This window comes from Drosophila yakuba, chromosome 3L (genome assembly GCF_016746365.2).
Source record: "Drosophila yakuba strain Tai18E2 chromosome 3L, Prin_Dyak_Tai18E2_2.1, whole genome shotgun sequence".
NCBI lineage: Eukaryota > Metazoa > Arthropoda > Insecta > Diptera > Drosophilidae > Drosophila > Drosophila yakuba.
The window spans coordinates 22,619,204-22,635,345 of record NC_052529.2 but is presented as its reverse complement, the minus strand read 5'-3'; the positions used below and the strand labels follow the sequence as shown (position 1 = coordinate 22,635,345).

General features: G+C 44.0%; 2 protein-coding genes across 8 annotated transcripts in view; one reads left to right on the top strand and one right to left on the bottom strand.

Moving 5' to 3' along the window:
• Positions 1-6,435, bottom strand: part of LOC6539328 (putative phosphatidate phosphatase) — a 59,499-nt gene extending 53,064 nt beyond the window's left edge. The window contains exon 1 of the mRNA XM_043207050.1: positions 6,356-6,435. The gene's annotated coding sequence lies outside the window, so the exon portion shown is untranslated. The remainder of the gene's footprint in view (positions 1-6,355) is intronic.
• Positions 6,436-14,366: 7,931 nt separating this feature from the next.
• Positions 14,367-16,142, top strand: part of LOC6535144 (teneurin-m) — a 114,776-nt gene continuing 113,000 nt past the window's right edge. For 4 of the 7 annotated variants that reach the window (XM_039374312.2, XM_039374313.2, XM_002095770.4 and 1 more), the window contains exon 1: positions 14,369-15,338. In XM_039374312.2, coding sequence (XP_039230246.1) covers positions 15,047-15,338 — 292 coding nt within the window. In that variant the 5' untranslated portion in view covers positions 14,369-15,046. Of the gene's footprint in view, positions 15,339-16,142 lie in introns of all 7 variants that reach the window. The other 3 variants (XM_039374309.2, XM_039374308.2, XM_039374307.2) reach the window with 1 other exon arrangement.

Below are 16,142 nucleotides of genomic sequence, written 5' to 3'. Positions count from 1 at the left end.
GTATCTTAAATATTAATATTTCATATTTTTATATACAGATAGAACAACCAACCTAAGCTCAGAAAGACTTTTCGTCCGACAACTTTTTTTTACCAGCAGGTTGAACCACTGTTCCTCCTCAGATGGCTTCTTCTTCCCCGCAACTACCATCCGTTACCTTTGTTTGTGTTGACATTTGCCAGCTTGGCTTTGCGGATCCCGGAGCGCCTGCATCCTCGGCTGCACTTCACTAGCTGCTGGCTGGGAACTTTAACTTCATCCCGGAGCTCGCTCTTGTGTGTTCGAGGCTTATGTCACCTGCCGGGCAGAAGTTCCCTCCTCAGTGGAGCCTCCTGCTTCTTTTATTCCACTGCCTGACATAATATTTTCATTTTTCTTGGCGACGCTGAAAACACTTTTCATTATTTGGTTTTTCCCCTTTTCATATTTCACATTTTTGCTGCAGGGGATTCTTTGGCGGACAGAAGCTTTTGCTGATGAGATTGTTGTTGTTGTCTTAGGGTGACTTTGTTAAAAGATGCATTTGTGATGTATGCGGGAAGCCACCTTAGAGATAATCTTAGTTTATGATAGCGAAACGGTTACTGCGGGATCAATGGGAGATGAGCCATCGGGGCTCATGAAAGAAATGAAAACTCGCACCTTCCCAAGGTAAGATCTTAATTTAGAACTCATTACACGGCTATTCGTGCCCAGTGTAAACCATCGGATCAAAAAATACCCACAAAAGTGGCATACACTATTCGCCAATTCTAGGTAAACAAAGGCGTTGAATGAAATGTGCGTCAATCGCTTGCTCACCAAACAAGTTATTTGAGTGAATCTGTACTGGCTGCTTTCGATTTTAAGATCAACCTCTAGAATGTTTCGAATGGTGTTCTTTGTAAACAAATTAATTTCCAGAAACACCAGTAAAATGACTGAGTGTGGGCACAGAAATCCGACTGGGAGAGGCCTGGAATGCCACAGAAAAACTGGACTAGCAGCGGTCTGCCCCGAAAACCCCTCGGAGGCCATCCCCTTTTCTGCCCCACTCCGTTGCAGCCACAAAACTTGCTGCGATTAAATCTTTCAACGCCCGACAACTGAGTCATTGGACTTGCCCCGCCGATGCAGCTGCCCAGAGAAGTCCAACAAACTGAAAGACAGACAAAAGTAAAAGAAAAAAACAAGAACGAGAACCACAACAAAATAAGTCCATATTCAAATTTGTAGAACGTGAAATGAATTCGAAAATGAAAATGAGTAAACCCGCAAAAACAGAACAGAGACACTCGGAATAAATGCATGGGACAGGCAATTGTTTTTATTTGTGGCGTAGGGGTCAATCGCAAAATTTTCAGCTTAGTCATAATTCCGCTTGAACAATGGAACCGTTTCTTATACATAGAAACTGCAGTCTGGCTGACCCGTCGTTGAAATTGATAACCTATCCCGGTTTAAAAGGGTCGGAACAGACGGGGGATCCGCGGGTCTTTGCCTGGCGACAACTTCTCTCTTCATGGCTAGTTATAGAGATAACCTTTGCATCGCATTCGCTGTCCGCTGATTGTGCACCGACTGCGAAGTATTAAAGAGTGGGCACCATATAAAGCCTAAGCTTTTCTTCCTTCCTCACTTTTCCTAATTTTTACGATCTTTTCAGTGCGCTCCAGTTCTTAAGTGATCGTTAAGTTCCCGATGACGAGGACAAAGTGCATTTGATTTTACGACGGGGCCCTCCACTTATGATGACTTCCATTTAAATATTATTTTAGCCATAACGAACTGTTTAGTAACCTGTTGATCCGCGTCGGATCGGGACCACTATAATTTTATAGCTTCCCCCTCCTCACTACACCAAAAATGTATGGCTGGACTCTTTGTTCTCGATCATTAGTTGTAATCATGCAGTTCGAATAGGCCAAGCAGAGATTCCACATCTGTCATTTGCTCATATGCGTATGGAGCACAGGCCACAGAGCTGGAGAACTGGAGCATCGAAGGCGTTTTCCATTGCCGTTTTTTTGCAATGCAAATGAATCTGCACGTTGAGCCTCATACTCGTATAAGGCAAATTTCCAAATGGACAAACTCGTAAATTTCGCCATACGCGCACCGAACAATGGAGGCGAACAATTGATATACCAATTACCCAACGATACCTAAAACCAGCCGCTGTTCGGAGAAAACGCCAACACACGCAGCTGCCCACTGGATCCCCACCCCCGCCGCCTCCTCTTCCCACCCACGACGGCGCCAATCTCGCGGATCAAATCTCTGTTAGGAAATTAGCAACAATAGAAGGTACCCAACTATTTGGGTGCGGAGAGGGGCTCGTGGACCGCAAGCCTTGAGAGACCGGCCAACAGGCCACGCTAGGGTCAAGTCAAGTGTGAAGCATTCACCCAATCACAGTGTGCAACAAAACAGCGGATGTGCTCTGTATTTTATTATTTTATGTAAAACTAATTATCTCTTGTTTTCAATACGCTAGCACCAAAATTACATTTTTAAACAGAACGTTAAGTCAGTCCACTAGTTAGCACTTCAATACTTTTGAATATGTCATTAAAAAAGACTAAAATGTAGATTGAATGTTCTAATCGGTTTGTTAGTTAAAGTTAAAAGTTCAGTGCCTTGACTGAAGTATAAGGCAAAACGCGTTGCTCAGTACCCAAAAAATATTATTGGACTGTATGAGCCAGCGCGCCCAGGCAGTTGGCCAAATGCCAAGCAACTTGTGGTCGTCGTCGTGGCCCAATCTCCAAGCGATCGCAAATGCTCAGTTGCCTGGGCAGTTGCAGTTGCAAGTTGGCAGTTTGCAGTTTGCAGCGTCCCTCCCCCGCTGCGCATGCGCGCGGTTAGTAAGCCGGGCAGAGAGAAGAAACGATTTCATTGCCGCGATATGGGCAGTCGGGGTCCACCCGGATCCGTTGTTTGGGCTCTCATCAGCGGCTCGCGTAATGAGCCATTATTGCTTTAGACGCGGCTTTATTGCCTTAGGCGAAGTCGCAGCTGCAGCAGAAGTCTGCTGGCATTTCTGCCATATTTGTCGCCTGCGTGGCATTCGGGGCTGCATGAGTTGGTTGCCAAACTTAGAATCGGGTTTCCTGCCCCTTGGTGCGTGAGGCACACATTAATTGGCATATGGCTCGTACATGGCTCGTACAGCCGTAATAACTGTTTCACATCACCGTTCCCTGGAGGAAAGAGCAAAGGGGTCTAGAGGATGGGTTTTGGATATACATAAGATTCGCTTGAGTAGTACTCAATTTTAACTTATCGAACCTTCTCTCTTTCCTCATTCCAGGTGAGTCTGGCTCGACGCAACCTTAAACCTCAGAACTTGATGGAAATATTTGAATACGTATTACCTACGATTCCAGTGGCAACAGTTTCCGAGCCCTTACATATCAACCGAAAAAACAATTGAATTGTTTACGATTTCTTATGGAACTTAGCCTCAGCTTTTCTAGTGTTTTTATTCAATTCGCTTATTCTTATGTGATTATCGCGCAACAAGGGATAGCAAACAATGAGCGGTTGTAAAATAAATCGAATAGGAACTAACAGAGGAGTTGCTATCTACATTGCTTTTCAAAAGGGGAATTTCAGAACCGGGGGACCAGTAGCACATCCCTCCATTTAATCAACTAAAAATTAGTTTTTTCCCTCGAAGCTCACACAAGAATTATGTATATTGAATTTTAGCCGATAAAATCTATTAGAAAGAGAGGTTCAGGGAGCAGCTTGTGGCAATTAAAGCTCGGGCCAGGGCATTTGTCAATAGATTGCTGGAAACTACCCGCGGCTCGACCCAAAAAGCTGACCCGAGATGCTGTTGGCCTGGTCTTTTGGTCTTTTGGGTCCCAGGCAAACAAATGATATTTATCGATATCGGTCGGCGAGTCATTGTCTTTGCTTTGTCTCTGAATTTGCTTGGTAGTCTCAAGTCTCAAGGGTCTCCGGCGAAGTCGAATTTGCTTGTTAGCCGAAATGCGTCAAATGATAAATGATCTTAAATTTATTATCGCTCGGGATGCCTTGTTGTTTGGTCAGACCCTGGATTCGACTTCATACTGTGCTTGGATCCAGTTTGACCAACGAAAGTGAAAATATCTTTTATTATGGCTGCGACTTTGTCAAATCCCAAGTTTGCTTGGTGCGCTGAAATAGGTGATTAATCGTGGAAATGGTCGTCGAAGGGATTGGGTCAATTTCCTATATGAACTGGCTTTCGAATTTTCATTGGAACCGTTATTTGTGCCCCTTAAAATTGCATAACAGCATGGTTGTGATCAATTTGCTCATTTGCTTTTGCTGTACTTAAATTAACTCTCATAAAAGAAAATCATTATAATCATTTACAATTCGTTGACTTTGGCAATGCGCAAATTTGCCATTTTGGTGTGTATTTGCTGGCCAAATAATAACAACAACAACAGTAGCTTGGCTAAAAGCAAATAAACAGCCGCCTACTAGCACACACATTAAACTATCAAAATAAACAGTTATGCGCTCCAGCGGTGGGAGGGATGCCATATGGGCGTGGCACACTCGCATTGAACTCGCATATTAATCAAGCGCATAATTTTGCCGCAGCTCCCATCCTTTAGGCCAGAAAGCGAATTCGAACCACGTGAATAACGAGCGATAAAAACTTGGAAAATATAAAATGCAAACAACGTTCAAACTGCCAATGGAGCGGTGAAGGGGCTTCTGATAGAACAGCCAATGGAGGCGTGGCATGGTAGTAATAGCTGTTAGTCATCCACATTCGATAGTAGTTGCCTTGTTGCCGGTTAACCGATGAAAGCCGTTTTGGAGAGAGAGTGGTCCCGAAAATTTCTGCGGCTGCGATTGGAGATGCATGCGTGAGGGGGCAACATCGTGTGTATCTGAATTAGGTAGCGAACGGAATAGTGCAACAAATATACTAATTATCATGCCTATCATAATCAATCCAGGAAAGTTAGCTTTCAACGAGATTTTTATTCTAATTTATGCCTATATGTGTGACCCTTGAATTCCGTAATATTGAATTCCGTAATATTTTCAACCATTTGTTAATACTAAAATTATATGTATGGGAATTTAAACGATACAGTTATCTGAGTAAGGATTGACGAAATGTAAAAAATGTTTATGCGAATGACTTCAAAAGTCACAACGTCACAAACGAATAAAGAAATTATGTAACTGCATGTGGACATATAGATAGTTAAAATAAATAGTTTATGTATCTGATTTTAAATGTTTGCCACTCAAAACTACCCGTTTCTTGTGGCCCATTCAATATGTTTCAAGAAAAAAACGACAACAATAAACTATTTTTCCCCTGAATGGCTCACGCCGCCATCTCCAATCAGCACGGAAACACACTAATACACGGGCTGTATTTGCATTTTGGCTGCTGCTGTTTATTTTCGAGTTGATTTTGAAGTGAACAGTTTGCTTAATGCCCGATGTCGGGCCCAAACGCAAAGCAAATGCAGAATTACGCATACGCAACGTTGCCAAAGTTTGCGGCTCGCCGCAGCGCCCTAGTGCAGTGCCACGCCTCTTTCCGGCCCCCTGTTCCAATAATTTCTATAAATGCCGAGCTCACACACACAGAGGGAGCCCTTAGTCCCATAAGTTCCCTCAACCCCCCAGCCCCCTCAGTGGCCCGCTGGTGGAACCGAGCTCTTCAGCGTTAAATTGGAAGCACTTTAGATTCACATTCAATTAATTAATTTAAGCAAATTGTTTGCTTCAAATTAATTGAATTTGCATTTAATTTGCGCTCACGAGGGATACCGCCCCCTACTAACAACAATAATGGGCTCGTTTCTGGCTTCCGTCTGTCAGTTTGCCCGTTCGTCAGGTTGTCAAGTCGGCAGTTCTACAGTTCCGCAGTTCCGCAGTTCCGCAGTTTCTCGGTTCCTCAGTTTCTCAGTTGAGACCTACTTAGGACAAGGCCCATTGCTTGCCTGAGTTCCCGATTGATGGCCAATTTGCACTCTTCCCTGGCTCATCAACGTTAAATTTATTAACTAACTTCGGATATCCGTGTGTGTGCGCGGGGTATTTGTCTGTGGGGAAGGCGACACAACATTAGCAACAAACAATGGAAACATACTCCAGAGAATTGCCAAAGCTTTTCCGCTCCAAATAGCCGAGTTTTAGTCGCAATGTGATGGATGCCAACGGGAGACAAGGGAATCGATTGCCTGATGTAATCAATTAACGAAAGGAGTGTAATTAAAATCTCACTTGCATATCTAAGCAAATGCGTGCGTCCTGGCCACGACTGTGCATAATGAATAATGTTGAGTTCTGCAAATTCTGTGGCAAACACTTTTGGGATTGTGTCTATAATTTCTCCACTTACCACATTGTCAAATTCTGCAAAGTGTCCGCTGCTTTTGTTCAGAGAAGAGATACGCCAAGCTGCGCAGCGTTGGGCAGACTGAATGCAAATCGGACACCTCAAATATGTAGTTTTAAATCACTTGAAAACCAACCACAATATTGCATCAGGTAGAAAAGGCGACGAAAGCGCTCAGAATTTCAGAATTTCACAATTTCCAATCGAAGCAGGTTGAGCATAAGCAGCGCGATAGTAATTATATATATAATGCCTGCACATTATAATCATCAGTCGTTGTAAGCCAATTACGACTTGGTGGGCAATGCCGATAGGCGGAGAATAATTTGCGCTTTTCACACTAATTAAAAGCAAATGAGACAGAGACGGACTGTGCCACAAATGAATTGCACTGCATTTTAAACGCGCTGGGAGAATTGGTTGAATTAAAGTCACAGCGCGGAAAAATGATTAAAAATGTAAATTTTAATTCAATTCCGTTAGCGCAAAATAAGAAAGAAGCTGCAGCAAATAAAACTAGTAGCTGTAAAGTGGTTTATTGTGAGCCAGGAGCTACCAGGACACCCGCAGGACTACGACGAAGGACGCGGAACTTGAGGAGGCGAAAAACTTTGCCGCTGGGCAAGGCGTCAAGACAAAGATACAGAAGACACAAGACACATCCAGCCAAAGCGAAAAAATATAAGCAAAACGGGGAAAAATATGGAGAATGAGCTGATGAAGTAGCTTGCGGGGGCAGAGGAGAATTCCGGGAGAAGAAGACGTTCACTTGAGAGAAATCTCAAGAAAAGACAAATCGAATTTTCCCTGGTGCGAAAGGAAAAACAAGCTTTGAACCTTAATAGTAGCGCATCGAACAGACTACGCTCATGGATCAATGCACTCATAAAAATGCTTACTTAAAATCGCCCAAAAATACACACTTTTTGCCTGCACATTCGGATGTAAGCCCTAAAAAATAGCCATTACCGACTTGCCCTCAATTTTGAAAACATTAACCCTAAAAATGGCGCATAATAATGCTAAATATTTGTTGTACTGTTTTAAAAAAACTATATATTCATTCATTTGTTTAAGAGCATGTTAATTACCTCGTAATGCTTCTTTTGGGTAGATTTATCAATACTGAAAGGATTTTTATTTTGTATAAAAATTTAGATCTTTTAACTGATGACAGTTTTCAAAATGTGCTTTTCACAATAAATATTGATAAGTCAATCAATTTAAGCACGATTCATATGCAATCAGCGAAAAAGTTTATTTAAACATAAATAACTAATTAAATACGCTGCACCTTGTTGGTAAAAATTGCGTTTTTCATATTTTGATTGATTAAGGGAATTTTCCAATTCCGGTTGGGGTTCAGTAAGGTTAATAAGCTGCTGCTTAGATGGTTTACGAATGGGTTTCCTCCGCCCGGCTTCTTTCCAATCTGCGGTCGCCTTGGGAATTGGGAGCTGGAAAACTGATTTGGCCTTTGACCTTTTCCTTTGGCTAAGGCAAACATAAACCAGCTAAAAGGTATGCCACCCGCCCCAATCTTGCCGACTGTATCCCACTGAGTGAAATGAATCTGCAATTCTATTCCATTTTGTGAGCGCTCCATTTTGATCCCCCCTTTCCCTTTTCCCATTTTTTTTTTTTTTTGGGCAGCAGGAGAAGATGATGATGATGCCAGGGCAGGTGTGGACTTAATGCGAGTTAGCCAAGGAGCAGGTTGGCAGTGGTGGCCTGCTCCATTTGCCGTCGACGACGGCTGCCAAACACTTTCATCTTTCGCCACAAGCCAACGGACGATAAACGGGAAAGCGAAAGAAAGAAAGGTTGCCCTTGGAGTGTAACGGATCCCCCAGTGAATGCAAATAACTAGCAAAGCCCCATCCCCACTTTTTTCGCTTCTCCGGTGCTCCGCTTTCTGAGGTGGCACGAAAAAGTGTGGCAAGGCTGCGGGTAATCAACAAACGTTTATGGCGCCCGCTGATGAACTTGTTGATGATCGCGGCTGGTCATTTGTCTTGGAATAAGGAAAGCAGGAGATGCGCTGATATACTTTTGATGCATGCGACGTGAGGGTGGAGTGGAGGGTGGAACTACTCAAGTTCTTTCCCGGATTTGCATAAATATTTGCTCGCATTTTTCCTGCCAGCGAGAAGTCAACTTTTTTACGACTTATGCAAATAGAACAGTCGAATGACAAACAGCTCTGGCACAAAGAGAAAGTGAAAATTGAATTTGCCCTTGGCGCGAAATAAACAAATTAAATTATAATTAGTAAACAAAAACGAAGCCAGAACAAGGGAGCTGCTCAAAACTAAGTTAGATGAAAATGGAAATTCAATGGAAAAGTCCTGCCGAATCCTCCAAAGTCAAGGTCCTCTTGATTAGTCCTGGTTTGTCTGCTGATTGCGCTCCGCCCCGCTTTTACCGGCAATTATCGGGAGTCAAGTGCTCTGCCGGAACGAAGAACGGGGAACGGGGATAGCGGGAGTTACCCCAAGCCGCGCCAATTGCTTATCACCTTTGTGACAATGACAGCCATCGCAGCAGACACATTCGTTAGGACTCCGGCTCCCGCATCCTTTGGCCCCATTCACAGTTGACAAAATATGCAGATGCGTCGTTAGCACTTTCCACACATCTCGCATTTGGAAATATTTGCCATGATTCGATTGTGTAGACACCACCCGAAACCCGAGCACACTGCCAACCGCACCCGGAACCCAAGGAAAGGAAAAGGCGACAGGAAAGGAGAGAAAGCGGAGCGGGAGGCACTCAATAGAGTTTGGGTTTGGGTTTGGGTTTGGCGCTCAGCGCTCGACACTCTGCATTGCTGGTTATTATTATTTCTGATGTATGCGGTCTTACCCTGCGGTTGTCACTCACCCGCAAGAGAGAAGCAAGAGGGGATCCGAATCTACAGAGGAGGACTCTTCGCTTTTGGTGGTCTATGCGGTCTCCGCTCCATGTGTCGCTGTCTCCGCCTCCGCCGTTGTGTCATGGTTACATGCAAATGAAGCGTGAGTTCCCGAAAGGTGTTGAAAACTCGTGTGCGCTAAAAGGGGCTCCTTTCCGGCAAAGCCGGAGCTCTGCCATTGAAATGCTCCCTTCATCTGCATCTGCATATGCATAATTCTATGCCCAAAATATTTCACTTTTTTGCATGCCATCTTTTGTCGACAGCCAGAAGCCAGGCTCTGTTCCATTTTCAGGCGTCCAATTGGTGCAGCAGGCTGTCGAAACTGTTTCGTAATTGCAGTGTTGACAGCAGCCCCGTGGAAGGTCCTGAAGAAAACGATCTGGGGAGCAGCTGGCAAATATCTTGAACGGGAGAAATGGATTGTCATGGCATTCTTAAGAAACTGTCTGTCGACATTTATCTTAACATTTATTTAGATTTATTTATCTTAATGTATAAAGCTTTCACTTGAAAAACATAAAGATGTTAGAATTGATTTCATGTAAATAATTTAATTACATTTCGACTTGGGCGTATAAAACTATTTGGGTACTTTATGATTTTGCTAATTTAGGTGCTTAATTTCTAAGATCTGAACCCATTTCACTCATTGAATGGTTTTACTTCTGAGAACTTAATTGCTCATATCCCAGGAGTTCCCCACCTGTCCTTTACTCCTAGACCCCATATCCTAACGGAGCTACGATGAGAACTCTTGGTAAAACGGAACGCACCACAAAATTGCTCAAATGCAGCCAGACATTAACGTGTTTTCAAATTTTACGCAGGCAGCCAAACGAAGCGACTGGGTTCCCATTTTCCCCGCTTCCTCGACGCATCCCGAGGAAAAGCCACACATGTGTGTAATTTTCTTTACGAGCTGGAGGATGTGGAAGCGGAGCGGGGTCCAAAGTGTTGCCTGATAAACGATGTCTGCTCTTCAGAGTGTCCTGCTCCATCCAACAGGCAGTGTCGACACTCCGTCGGAATAGAAAATTCAAATTTGAAAATATGGAAATGCCGGCAACGACATTGGGCATGAACTAAGGCAGCTGATGCTGCATGCCTCCTCCTTCCCTGCCTCCTCCACCCGAACGCACCATTGAATGCACCATTGAGGGTGCAGCTATGCAAGTCGAGCCCCAAGTCAAAGTCGCAGGCGATCTCGGAGTCGTAATTCGATTAACACCTTTCGGGGGGCGAGGAGATGGCAACGGCAACTATTGGCCTTTAATTGGTGAACGGCGTCAATGATGGTCCCGCCACCCCACCTTCCCGCTTCCCATCATACCTCGCCACTCGATTTCCCCGCTTGTCTGCGGCTTATTAGGTGCGGAAATCTTTATTGATTGATGCATTGTTTGTTTTGGCTTGTGAATGACTCTGTGACTCCTGCCACGACCGCCCGCATTGTCTGCCACAAGGAGTTCTCTGTGGGAATGGGAATCGGAGAGGGGAGCGGGAACCAGATGGGCAGGAGAAGTGGAGTGCCATGTGCCAAGTGCCAAAGTACTTCTATCCCAGATCGTAACTCTTTCAATCAGGCGAAATTTGCGCTTCGATGGCGACACGAGTTTCCTCCGTATGGCAGCTGTGACCTAGGGTAAAATGTTCCTGACACTTCCATTTGCAACAGACATATGCACATAAATACTAAACCCTTATAGGGATTGCTAAGATAACCTTCTTTTTTATTGAACACAAATTCATAGTCGATCATGCAATGTAAAATTCAATACACTAATATTATTTTTTTATTGTATTATCAGAAATTTGGTCATTTCAAGATCACTACGTGTACTCTAAATGGGTGATATAACACAGTGATCAGCCCCTCGGATCAGCCCGCAGATAAGATATTTGCTATTGTTAATGCCATAAAACGCCCCCAGGTCACCGGTTTGAGGACTCTTAACTGGCTTCCATCTCGCATCCTTACTTACCAACTTTCATTTCAGACTGCAAATTGCATTGGCAATGCAAAAGAGAAATGCGGAGACAGAAAGAACAAAGGGATACAGGACGAAAATTACGAAAAATCGCCTTTAATTAGTTCGCCTTTCGTTTAATGCAATCGCGAAAAAATATTTTTAATTTAAAACGCGTAATTCAATATTTCGAGTAATTTCATACACCGCCCGCCCCCACCACTTACAAGCGGTGGCCAGGGGCGTGAGCGACTGGAGGCGTGGCTGGCTGTGGGGCAGGACACAAAATGCTGCCAGTCATTGTATCTGGCCGTTGTCCGCGTGTCCTGTCCGAGTTTTATGTCAGCACAAAGTTAAGTTGAGCATTTTTGCGTTAACCCCGATCGATGCAGCACATATCCCATTTATGCGCTATATGTGCGGATATATGCTCAGGCGATATGTGGGCCAGCATTCCGGCAGCAGGGAGAGTGCTCCAACGCAGTGTAAATTGAGGCAGGAAATGCCGCTGGACGGTTCAAAGTTGATGATTTTCAGGTCAAGAGCCGGATGCTTGCCACTTGTTGTTGCTGCTGCCACCGATGGTCAGTAATTTTACTGGCTTTTTATTTGGTGCTGCTGGTTTTAAGTGGCGATCAAATTTCGTGATTGAAGCTCCACTTCCAAGACAATGTGCAGCTGCTTGTCCTTAAACAGGATACTCCAAATGATCCGTGGACAGGGAGACCCTGGGAGTTGGGGTTGGGACTGCACAAGTAATTGCTAAAATTAAAGCTTGTAGTACAAGCACAACAAACGGAGGAAGATACAGTGGCCGGAATAGAAATTTGACACTTTATCCGGCCAGGGAAGTCCCTCAATGCAGTTTAAACATCCAATAAACTATCACATTCTGCTGTTTAAGTCCCCTCTAGTAGTCTTTAGGGAATCAAGTTTGTTTTTTAAAACATTAGTCACAAACTAGTTTTGTAAGACTTATTCGCGTTCTGGAGCTCACCTCTAGAGAATTTAATTTCGGACCCATTTCTACCGAAAAATTCAAATAACTCTCTAATGCACAACAATGTAAATATGTATGTACATATGTATGAGTTAAAAGAAAAACATGTCTCCTTCCTATTGTTAATATCTATGTATATCTATGTCAACAGCCATTTTTAAGTGGAATATTTTTAAGATTAAACTTTTGTAAACGAAATGTTTTTATTTGGAAGTACACTTCCGACTCGTGGAAGAAATTAAAAGTTTGAATCCATTGCACATTAATGCAATGAAAGAAGTCGCAGATGCAAACCTACGACAACTAGCCAAATCAGAAGTCACCTTCCCCTTCGGCGTTCACATCCTCCTGATAATGTTCAATGTGTCAAGTGCAGGCGAGCAATGCTTTCCCTCCCTTTCTCGAATGATGCTCGAACATTTTTGCATACAACAGGAAATTGATTTTTCATCGACAGCACAGAGTATAGGGAAAGCAAGACTCCATGTCCTAAGCAAATACTTTCAGACTACAAAAAATGTGCGTCACGCGGCGTTGCCACATTGCGAGACTCGAAAAAGAAATGACAATTTCGCCAGAAATTCTTCTTCATTCCCACCGTATCCTTCTCGTGCTGGGAAAGCTGTCAAAAAAGCTTCAGCAACAACTTCCGCTACATGGCAGAGAGTTGCCGGCACGTTGGGCGGAGGAGGCAGGCTGAGACCTGCGTTCAAAAGTTAAGCCATTAGCGAAATGTCCTTTACTTTGCTTATAACGCAATTTACTGCTTCTTTTCTCGGCCATGGCTGCCTCATCCCCTACCCACCCCACACCGGCCACCATTGTTTGTTTCGGACACTTTTTGGCCAGGTCCGCTCGGTTCTGGCTTGGGTGCTGAATGACAACTTCACTTGTCAGCGTTTTGAAACTTGTTCGCCTCCCCTCGCCAGCGCTGACTAACTTTTCTAACGCTAATGAAGTCAACGGATATTTTTTGGCTGAATGAAATTACTCCACGGAATCTGACAACATAATTAGTAAATGAAAAAACTGTTTTGTGTAATTTCCACGCCACGCGTCTTAATAAATAAAATACAGGTCAAGCAATAAAAACATTTGATATTTCGATATAGATATAATAGGTATTAAGGAGAAAAAAACAAACAAACTCATAAGCTTGCTATCTTTTAAAGTTTGTAGCTAAAGACTTAACTGCTTCCATATTCTATTGACATTTCATATAGGTGAAATCCTGAGGCAATACGAATGGTATACGCACTTTTATGTAAGCCGGTTAACAGCTGTGTAATAAAATAAGTCGTTAACAGTGTGGATGTTAGTCGCTGGCTGTGCTGTTATTACAGCGCTGTTGGCCTCAGATAATCTTAACGAAACTGGCGTGCAGCACAGTGGCAGACTCGAATTCGCTGTACATCCATTTCCCCTTAGCCAAAGAACAGCCGCAGTTGCCGAAAACCCGAACGAAAAGCACTTTTTAACCTTCAAAACAGAGATTCGATGAGTGCTCTCATTTGAGTTATGCCAACTCTTCGGTTCATAAGACAGCCTAACCTAACGTTTGAGAAAAACTAAAACTAGCTAGAAAATATTGATGGTAGGTTTAAAAAAACGATAGAGTATTAAAAATATAAAAATTCTAAAATATTTTTGCAAAGTATTCAAGCCCGAGTTGAGGGGAATTCACTTTACTTATTTTTTTAAATCTTTTTACGTAATATAACGCTAGTTTGTTGTTGGAGATTAGCTATAATTCCTGGTAGCCGGTAACGCTGCCATACACTAGCGAATGATTCAATAATTCGCAGCAAACCTTTGTAACATCATTTAGAGAGATATATATTTTTTAAATTAGGGCACCCACCGAATCGATACTGTTAAACGACAAAAAAGAGTTCCTAGTTAGTTAGCAAAATAGCTATATTTTCCGCTACCGCCAGGTTATCAGCAAATTAGCTAAATAGGCAACGCTGGTGCTCTCCCGCTCACGTTCTCCCGACGATGCTGCAGCGGCAGCGCAGCCATCGCCACGACATGCGCAGAAAATGTATATAAGCAGCGCTCTCTCTCTCTCTCTCTCTCTCTCTCTCTCTCTCACCACAGCTCGGTTCGTCGTTCCGTTTTGCGCTCATTCGTCTTTTGAAATTCGCCTCGCACGGTTCTCGATTCGAAATTGCCGTCGCTGAGAGTTCGCCCCCACAGTCCGGAAAATGTGGATATACGAAAAGTAGCAAAAGCAGCGCGTTGCTTCAGTCAAAAATAAAGGAAATCGTCGGGAATCAGGCAACACTTGATATCTGCCTCTAAGGAATTCTGACAAGTTTTAACGATCGTCGCGCAAGCAAATACACCGTCAATACAAAAACACCGTTTTTCCGTCGCGTTTCTGTGTTCCCCATCGTGTGTGTCCCGTGTTTCCAGTGTACGTCTACTGAAGAGGCACAAGAAATAGTATTGCGGCCTCGGCCAATTGTGATTAAGCTGGGACCAGCAGCCCGCAGATTAACCGCCTGGAAATGGCCCAGTAGAAATGTTTTTGAGTGCAGTGCGTCCAGTGCCATCTGCTTTCGCATCAGCAAGTGCATGAATAATCGCGAGTAACAAAACGCATACCAAGTCTCTTCTTCCTGCTCCCCCGCGGAGTCCTCCTCCTCTTCTTCTTTTCCTCTCCGGCTGTCTGGCCAAAAGCCCCCAAAGCCGCCAAGATTAAGTTCTCAAAGCAGCACGCCCACCACGCGTACCGCCACACGGACAACATCTACGACGGCGGCACGGACACGGACGACGACGAATGTCCGCTGGAGGCGACCGCCATGAATCCCTACGAGTATGAGTCGACTCTCGACTGCCGTGACGCGGGCGGCGGCAACGCCCCGGCTCACGCCCACCCACACGCCCAAGGACGCACTCTCCCCATGAGCGGCCACGGGCGGCCGGCGACGGACCTCGGCCCGGTCCACGGCAGCCAGACGCTCCAGCACCAGAACCAACAGAACCTGCAGGCCGGCGCCCAGTCGTCCCACTACGACTACGAGTACCAGCACCTGGCCCACCGTCCGCCGGACACGGCCAACAACACGGCGCAGCGGACACACGGCAGACAAGGTGAGTGCCGATCACAGTGGGCCATGTGGCCAGTGGAATCAAACCGAAAGTTGCATCTCCGGGATGAAAGATTTTTAAAAAAGTTTAAGAGATGCGGAAGTACTTTATAATACATAAATAAAATGAGTCCGGATGAATTTTGTTATTATTTTGAGAACAACTTAATTGAAATCTGAAAAGATCTCTTCTCTCATCTTTACCTTTCGATCTTAAATGAACTGCAAGGAGTTCAAGTGTTTGGAAATCAGAGTGGTCTGCTCAACCATCATTTTAATGCGTTTTCCGTGGTTTTTGCATGACAGAAATGTTTAATAAAAGTGCCTAAATCAAATAAGCAAATTGATTCATCAATTTCACAAAAACATTTGGTTTATCTTCTCAGTTCGTTTAAAGAGAATAAACTGATTCTAAAACCATTCATTGAAACTGAAGTATTTATGTTACAGTTACACAGTTGGGAAAATTTATTTAACCATTGCAACTTAACTCTACAAAAGGATTCAAATGTTTCTTAACGCAATTTAAGGGCCTGAGTGAACTTGCGTGGTATCTGCTAGTTCCAGTAATTATTACTTCTCCTCGCGGGCAAAATCGGTCGGGGTGAGAATTCCAGCAAGTTATGACAAGTTTGAACAAATTACGCCGCTTATCGGCGAATGCGGCCAAACATTTTGCATAAATTAAACAAATTAGGACGGCAGTCCCGATGGGAGTGGGATTTGGGTTTCGCCTGACATTGAGACCGCTCTTGTTTCGTATTTCATAATTTCCCTTTTTCCGACTGAGCGCGTTTTTTCACGATTT